Here is a 9,279-nt window from a genome sequence, read left to right as displayed (position 1 = left end):
ACCCGATTTCGATTGTAGGTGGTGGTTTCGATTTCGGGTAAGGAGGGATTCGGTTTTGGGTCTGGGTTTGGGGGAGGGTGGTTTGAATCTGGGTGGCTCGTCAAAGGAAAGAGAAGGCGGTGCGGCGAGTGACCCTAGTGTGGGTCGTGGGTCGAAGGAGATAGAGGGAGGATCGTGGGACTGGTAGGGGTGTCAGGTTGGGGTGAAGGGTTGGTGGCCGGCCGATTTTTAGTGGTGGCTGGGGGTAGGGGCTAGGGTTTCACGGTGGTTGGGGTGGCTTGTTGGTGGCTGGGTTTTTTTTTTCTTTTTATTTTATATTTATTTATCCAATAAATAATTGACACGTGTACAATGTGGGGCCCACTAACGGTTTTTTGGATGGAAAACGTTAATGGGTAGTGCTACCCAAACTTTTTCAAACTTGCGGGTAGTGGTAAACAAATAAAAATAAATAAATGACTCTATCTTGCGGGTAGTTCTAGACAAAATTCCCTATGGATAAGGCATGGAAGAAATTCGAGGAAAAAAGGTCACCAAAGACACCGACAGTTGGTAATTTCACATGTTCAAACTACATGCTTAATTTCCAATTATACTTATGTTGTAAATCAGATGCTTATGTTTTAAATTACTTTCTTATGTTCTAAAAGATGCACTTAAAAGCAGATGCTTATGTTCTAAATTAGATGCTTATGCTCTAAATTTTATGATTATGTTCTAAATTAGTTATGTTCTAAAGTAACTTCTTATTTTCTAATTATTTTTTGTTATGCTATAATACTTAATTTTTATGATCTAATTGTTATGAAGATTTGAGATCAAAGGAAAAGGAAAAAGATAAGAACAAAGAAGAGAGAAATGAGCAGAAAAACAAGGAGAAAAAAAATGATCAAAACATTGTGCAAAATGAGGAGAATAAAGACAAAAACTTGTTGACCCCCTCACCAGTAGTTGGTAATTTCACATTATTTTCAAATTCAGTTTTTATGTACTAATATTTACTAGATATGTTCTAATGTTACTTCTTATGTTCTAAATTTTTTCTGGGTATGTTCTAAAGTTACTTCTTAATTTCTTATATTCTAACTATTTCTAGGTTGTCTCCTTATTATTTCTTCTTATGGTCTAATAGTTACTTATGTTCTAACTATTTCTAGGTTGTGTAATAATTGTTTATATTTCTTATGTTCTAAAGTTACTTTTTATTTTCTAATTATTTCTTGCTATGCTATATTACTTAATTTTTATTCTCTAATTGCTATGAAGATTTGGGATCAAAAGATGAAGAAGAAGAGAAGGACAAAAAAGAGAGAAACGAGGAGGGAAAAAAGGAGAAGAAAGATGATCAAAACTGTGTGCAAAATGTGGAGAAGAAAGAGAAAATGAATGAGGAGACACCGAAACACCAATTCCTCCAAAAAAGAAGCAACCTTTTGATATAACTCCTCCAAGCTTCAACTTGTTGACCCCCTCATCAGCAGTTGGTAATTTTACATTATTTGATTGACAACAGATTTCTTCTGCCAGATATTCCTTTTCAAAATAAACAATAATAAATTACCATAGATTAATGTTTAGACATCAAAGTTTACATTTTTTAAATTATACTTTTATGTTCTTACTTTTGCCTTATATGTTTTAAAGTTTCCCTTTATGTTCTACACTTTTTCTTTATGCTCTAAAGTTTACCTATATGCTTGAAAGTTTATCTATATATTCTAAAGTTTATCCAATTTTTCAATTGAATGCATTTGGTGATTTCTTTCACTCAGTTGAGTCAAATATAAAGAGTGACTTTGTATCCTCCTTCAAAACAAGAAACTTGAGTATGTCATGGAAGAGAAATAAGAACAAACATGATTGTGGAGTATTTCAATTGAAGCACATAGAAACATATGAAGGAAAATCTGTAAAACAATGGAATTCGGGACTAGAACTAGACAATGTAAGTTTACAACATAACATACATGTTTTAAATTAGTTTTGTTTATGGTTTGGTGTTATGGTTTTAGTATTGTGGTTTGGTTTGGTTATTGTTTAGATTTGTTATGGTTTATTATATTTATTATATGCTTATATGTTAAATTATATTCATGTTCTAAATTATATGATTATATTCTAAAGTATTTCTGATTATGTTCTAATAATTATATGCTTATATTCTAAAGTAATTCTGATTATGTTCTAATAATTATATGCTTATATTTAAATTTACAAAATTGATATATGATTGTTAAGATCTTAAGTTTATATTTGGAGACAGATATTTGCAAAGAATATAACAGTACATTTCTTTATTATTTGATAGAAGTTACTTTGATAGAAATTTGTTAACTAATAACATAGAACATGCAATGATGGTTTACTAATAGTTTAGAACATAGTAAATTATAGTTTATGTTCTAAACTAAATACTACAACTTAAAATTTACCCCAATACTAATTCTATCTTCTTTGTTGCGAGTGGAGTTTGGTGCTAGTAGAAGTCATGTTCAAATGTAATTAGTTTAGAACACAAGACATTATGGTGTTGATAAGTAATCATACAAATAACAAATTAAAAATATAAGCAACTTAGAACATAGAGGTAAAAATTTAGAACATAAAGGAAAACTATAGAACCTATTAATTAGATTTGAACATACAATAAACTTTAGAATATATAGTTTAATTGGACAAAAAATAATATGATATTATGTTCTCAATATAATAAAAAAAATACCAAAAAAAAAAAAATTACACGAATTTTTTTCCATGTGCAAGTAAATGAGATTATTTCTAAAAATAAAACGTCTCATGCGATTGTACTAATTGTATATCCATCGACCTGAAAAAAAAATTAAAAATAATTAGAACATAAACACATAAAAATATTAATAGAATATATATATGATAAACTTTAGAACATATTAGATGCATTTTGGAACATATACAAAATTACATTAGAACATAATAAAATGATATGAAAAGACATTTATTAAATTAAAACTCAAAGTAAAAACTTAGGACATTATTAATAACCTTTAACACATTATTATATAATAATTTTAGGTTATAACTAATTAGAATATAAGAAATTTAAAAAATGTTTACTTACAATATTACTTGACTTTCCCGGGACAATTGCGACTATCATGATGGCCAAGTTCTCCACATGCTCTACATAATCTTTTCTTCTTTTGACTTTGTTTAACAGCTTTTTCTCTGTCACTCTTCATTCTCTTGTCACTAATTGGAATATGAATATCATTTGGAATATGGACGTCATTTGGAACAATGACCTGATTTGGAACATGAACCCCCGTGCCTTTGTTCTTCGAAATTTTAGGAGGTTTGATTAAAACTTTAGAAGGTAGACTAGCTCCAATAAGCATTTCAATATCTTTTGCTTCGGTAGAAAGAGTGTTGCTTGCATTAGTGGTTTTCTTATGTTCCAAATCCATCCTCAAAGCATGAAGTTTGTTGACAAGATCACTAAGATCATCTTCATTGTTTTGCACTAAACTTACACAAGCATGAATTTCAGACCACAAATCATTCAATAACATCTTCTTATCTACTGCATTGATGCATTTTTCCAACACATTACCTTCTACTATACATCAAAAATTGGCTTCTTACAAGCCATTGTAGTCCATCTGTTTAGAACGTAGGCCTTGAGAATTTTTTCTAACATCCTTGCCTTCCATACCCAAATCATATGTCAACAAGGAATGCCTTCACAGTCAAACATTTTACAAAAATACTTGGTTTTTAAGGTAATGGATCAAAAACAACATCAAAAGTCCTCCTCCTAGATCCTTCCCTCAATTTGAAAATGTAAAGCTCATTGTCCTTCTTTATCTCCTCAACACCACAATTAAAACATCCAATTTCAAGCTCATATTGAAAAACATATAAAATTGTTATTGTAAACAACTCGGAAGCATCTTTCTCTAAAGGAATTGGAGTCTTACACTCCGGACGCTTATTCTTCGAAGCATTATCCATTTTATTTTGAGCGTGCCTTTGAGCATCCAATGAACATTTAAACCTATAGAAAATAGAAATTAACTTTAGAACATAGAGTGAATTACATGACATGCTTATTATGATCTAAATACTATTAAAACATAAAGAAAAAACTTTTCAACATGTAAGACAAAATTTAGAACATAAAAAGAGAACATAAAAGAGAATTATAAAATAAATAGTAAAACTATAAACCATAAAAAGAAAACTTCAGAGCATAAAAGGAAAACTTTAGAACATAGAGAGTAACTTTAAAACATAGAGAGTAACTTTATAACATATTTAGACAATTACATATTACCTCATGTAGAACTTAATCAAAGTGAGAGGGGAATTATGAACATAGTGAAAAAAGTATTTTCACTTTTTGATCTAGATGTGGTCCTCATGATGCCACCCAAAAATAAATCTTTGAAATACGTTAGAATCCACATGTCACATATACTGTACATGTGCGCCAACCATTCATGATCGTTCAAATGGAATTCAGAAATAACTTTGTTCCACTTTTCTTCAAATTATGCCGGCTCAATTTCTAAATGCCAAACACATGTACAAAGTTTTTTAATAAAATCAGTGTCTTGGGCAATTGCCCGACCTACTTTTTCAGGCACCATTTTCATAATATGCCACATACAAAACCTATGTTCTATAGTTTGAAAAACATTAGGAACAACAACTTTCATTGCAGGGTCTTGATCGGTAATTAAACACATAGGCTCGTTATTTCTCATTGCTTTAAGAAAAGTTTTGAAAACCCATTCAAAAGATAATATATCCTCATGAGCTACAAATGAAGCCGCAAAAGTAACACATTTCTTATGATGATCAACTCCAGTAAAAGGACCAAAGATCATATTATATCTGTCACATACACAAATTATATATGCAGAAAATATTAGAACATAGAGGTAAATTGTAAAACATAGAGGTATATTTTAGAACATTAAGGATAAACTTTAGAGCATAGTAATTTACTTTAATTATTAAACTTGCCAATAATATAGTTGTTTTAAAACAAAATGAATTACTCTAAAACATAAACAATAAACTTAGAATATAGAGTGAAGCTTTAAAACATAATAAGTAAACTTTAGAACACATAGACATAATGTTTAGAACACAAGACATAATGTTTAGAACATCAAAACATGATGGATATTAGTTTAGAACATAAAGCATAAAGTGTAAAACACAAAAGCATAATGTTTAAAACATAAAAGCATGATGGATATATTTTAGAGCATAAGGCATATATGTTTAGAACATCAGCAATTTATGTTTAAAACATTAGCAATATATGTTCAGAACATAAGACATACATAGTTTAGAACATAAGGAATATATTTTTAGAACATCAATACATGATGGATATTTGTTTAGGAACACAAGGCATAATGTTTAGAATATAAGAACATATGTTAAAAAAATTAAGATGTAAAAGCAAAATATTAGTTAGATTATGAAAGAAATCTACATTTAGAACATCACCTGTTTGTATTGAATGTGGTATCAAAAGAAACCATATCACTAAAAAGTGCTTATTTTTTTCGACAAATAGGATTAGCCCATAAAGCTCTACAAAGTCTATCTTCTTCATCAACATCATAGGAAGAAAAAAATACACTCTAGAGCAATTTCTTATTTTGAAAATTATCCACAAACATTTGGGCATCTGATCCATCAATATAAGCCTTCAAATCTCTATAAAAGTTTTTGAAACCTTGTTTAGATGCGCCAACATTATCATGTGATCCAGCTAATTCTTTCATCATAGTATAAGACCTCACAGGACCATCATTTACCTATTTACAAAAAAATAAAAATACTATGATTAAGGATCAACTTTAGAACATAGTAAATCATAACAAAGAAAACATTATTTAGCACATAAAAATAAATCACCTTTGAATCATCAACAATCAACTTTTTTGCATAATATGCATATTTCTATTATCTTTCTGAAATTTTGCACAACTTGGAGTATATACAGAATGTATGTTCTTCTTTGAAATGAGCTACAACATACTTTTCGGCATCATATCTCATACATATGCGAGCATTGCATCCTACACGAGTGACTACACGTTTCCTAGTAATACGAACTTTTCCTTCTTCATCAACTGTTTGTTGAGCGATAGGTTTTCTTATTGCCTTGAAACCTTCCTTATTGCAAACTCCATATTGAAAAGCAATTACATCTTTGTTATTCTTCTTCCTTTTAGTAGTAGATTTCCTAGAAGTAAACCCAGCGGCATTTGCATATGCTTTATAAAAACTAAGACCCTCTTCGGGATCTTTAAATATCATCCCCATACTGGGTTTTAACTTCTTGGGAACACTTGTAATCCATTCCTTAGCGGTACCACCAGGGCTAAATGATCCAACAACCCCAGGAGTATGATAAATAACACCAATTGCATTAGAACATGAAGGTAAACTTTAGAACATACGACGAAAGTCATAGAATATGAAGAAAACATTAGAACATAAAAATAAACTTTAAAATATAAAGAGAAAGATACATATAAAACTTTAGAACATACAGAGAAAACCTTAGAACACTAAGGATAAATTTTAGAACATAGTAAATCAGGGACATACTTATAACATATTGCTTTAGAATATAGTGAATTACTTTATAACATACATAATAAAATTTAAAATAAAGTGAAAAAATTAAAACTAGAAGGTAAACTTTAGAACATACAATGAAAGTAAACATTAGAACATAAAAAGTAAAATTTAAAACTAGAAGGTAAACTTTAGAACATACAATGAAAATTTTAGAATATAAAGCAAACAGAACATAAAAATAAACTTTAAAAAATAAAGAAAGAGATGCATAGAAAACTTTGGAAATACAGAGAAAACTTCAGAATATTGCTGATAAACTTTAGAACATAGTAAAGAAACTTTAGAACATGTAAGTAAATTGAAATTAAAGCATTAAAAACAATAAAATTACCCGAATGAGTAACACAGGAAGAAGGAGAATTAGGTTCAACACCATTTAAATCCATGAATATGCAAAAACCTAATTTCAAAAACACAAATTGCAGCAAAAAAGCAACCTGAAATTAAAATCCAATAAAATTCAAAAATCTGGAAAAAAAAAAGATAAAATCAAAGACGAAATTGAAAAAATCAATCAAAGAGAAAAAAACAGAAAAATCTGGAAGAGAAAAAAACAAAAAAATCTAAAAGAGAAAAATCGAAGATGAAATTGATAAAATTAGGGGAAAAAACTCAAGCAAATTCGCAAAAAAAAAAAATTTGCGGATAAAAAGAAAATGGAGAAATAATAAAAAAATTTCATCAAAAGCGCAATAATAATCCACAATCGTAGTACTAATTGTCAAATTCACCAAAACCGCATGAAATTAATTGAATCAAAATCGCATGAAAAATCATTAAATTTAAAACAAATCTGATTATAAAATTTATAAACTTACAATAATTAATCCAAAATTTGTGAAAATATCGTGATGAATTTGATGAACTTTCGCCAATCTGTTGAATTGAGGAGAGAGAGAAAGCTAAGAATTTTAGAGAGAAAGATGAGAATTCTAGAGAGAAAAGGAATAACGAGATGAAGGAAGAGGAAAAGGAATTTGAATAAACTCCTCCAAATTACAAAAATGCCATTAGTAGAGCATCATTTTGGACGGTTAGATCAAAACTAATATACGGTTGAGATTGGTTCTTATATAAGATTGAGTTCTTATATAGATGAGGGTTCTTATATGAGTCTTCCTCTATATATATATATATGGGGAGGTTCCGCTGAAAACAAGACTTATGGTGAAAACTAAAAACAGAAAATCTCAACCACTCTTAAGCCGTGCCCTAGGCGGCTGGAATGCTTGGTGCACTCTCACCACTCATCCGGAATATATGATGACCTTGGAGAAGCCCTCCAAATGGACGAGCTGGAAGAGCAAGTTTTATTATGTCTCTTCTCCTTCACCGGCTGCTAATCACCGGATGCGCTGTTACAATAAGAACCCGACTCTTCTGGAAAAGAAGTGCTCCCTACCAAGGGTTTCGGTTGAGGCTTGGGATGCCATTATGGAGTCGGGGCTATTTAAGAAAACCACTGAGCCTTTGGATGATGGGACACAAATCATTGTCCCTTTATTCTGGATCCCTCATCCGGACTGGTTAAAAAACGAGGCGTTCCTCTCCGCCTGCGGTCTCAGCACTTTCTGGGACAAAGGTCTAATGCTTAACCGGCAATTTATGTCGTTTGTATGATGTTTAAATGATGCTGACATTTTCTTGCTATTTTGTAGAGAAAGGGCTAGAAATGACTCCTCCTGAGATGACGCCGGCTAAATCAGCTGCTGAGATCAGGAAAGAGCAGCTCGAACAGAAGCGAGCTCAACTTGCAACCCGGGCCAGTGGGGTAAGCACCGGTTGTCCGGATGCCGTCTGTAAATCTTGCAAATAACTGATACTGACTTGTTGATTGTTTTTTACAGACGGGAAGCCAGAACGTTCCCCGCTCCATTCGCCAGATGGTGAGACCGGGTGGGGAGCTTCCTCAACCGCCTTCACAAAGGTGCAGGGTCTCAGGCGGCCCTACACCATCATCAGCCGGCAGAACATCAGCTCCCGAGAGGCCCACAACCGTAAGCAAAAGTCTGCAGAGCCTTGGCCTAAGCTCTGAGCCGACTGGATATAGGGAGCCTGCTCCTTCTAGCCGGGTGCCGGCTATTGCTTCCGGCTCCAATGCGGCTGGGGGTGGTGGCACCCCTCAGCCTGATGACCAAGGTATGGACTCCGCTTTTGACCCCCCCCTCCGGCTGCTTGGGCCAGTTCGAGTCAAATCTCATACTTCTCAGTCGGGAGACTCGGTCGGGAACTGGCTGAATGTAGGAGCCGTTTATTCCCAACACTTAACCGATATGTCTCATGATGCAGATACCGCTTCTCGCTGGCCGGACATGCAAAACTATGCCAGGAGAATGATAAGGACCTTGACTAGGTCCGAGAGGGAGGTTATGCCGAGTGTCAGTCAGGTCAACCTTGACCGGATTACCTCACTGCTGGCTAAGGTAAGTTACCGGATGGGGTTTTTTGTGCAAGATTTGCTAGCTGATGCCTTTTAGTTCAATTTTGCAAACTCCATTACCGGTTGATCTTACAGGCGATGCTGAGGGTGGATGGGTTGAAAGCCCCCTTGCGGAAGAAGCAAGAGGAGGTAAGGGATGCCCAGAAACGGGCAGCCGAATTAATTGATGTCTGTCAATACAACTCCCTAAT

General features: G+C 32.7%; 1 protein-coding gene across 1 annotated transcript; it reads left to right on the top strand.

The window, feature by feature from the left end:
• The first annotated feature begins 494 nt into the window (after nucleotides 1–494).
• Nucleotides 495–1,442, top strand: LOC110695828 (protein PXR1-like). The gene is made up of 3 exons (XM_021873054.1): nucleotides 495–552; nucleotides 811–954; nucleotides 1,267–1,442. The coding sequence occupies exons 1-3, from the start codon at nucleotides 495–497 to the stop codon at nucleotides 1,440–1,442; spliced, it is 378 nt and encodes a 125-aa protein (XP_021728746.1).
• Nucleotides 1,443–9,279: the final 7,837 nt, after the last annotated feature.

Source organism: Chenopodium quinoa, unplaced genomic scaffold (genome assembly GCF_001683475.1).
Source record: "Chenopodium quinoa cultivar QQ74 unplaced genomic scaffold, ASM168347v1, whole genome shotgun sequence".
NCBI classification, from domain to species: domain Eukaryota; kingdom Viridiplantae; phylum Streptophyta; class Magnoliopsida; order Caryophyllales; family Amaranthaceae; genus Chenopodium; species Chenopodium quinoa.
This window is presented reverse-complemented; position numbering and strand designations above follow the sequence as displayed.

What these genes read in the sequence shown, in the direction of transcription:
- LOC110695828 (XM_021873054.1), top strand. Translation starts at nt 495, where the DNA reads ATGGATAAGGCATGGAAGAAATTCGAGGAAAAAAGGTCACCAAAGACA. An exon ending in ACCAAAGACACCGACAGTTG is followed by an intron (nt 553 to 810) that starts GTAATTTCACAT and finishes ATTGTTATGAAG; the next exon opens with ATTTGAGATCAAAGGAAAAG. An exon ending in GACCCCCTCACCAGTAGTTG is followed by an intron (nt 955 to 1,266) that starts GTAATTTCACAT and finishes ATTGCTATGAAG; the next exon opens with ATTTGGGATCAAAAGATGAA.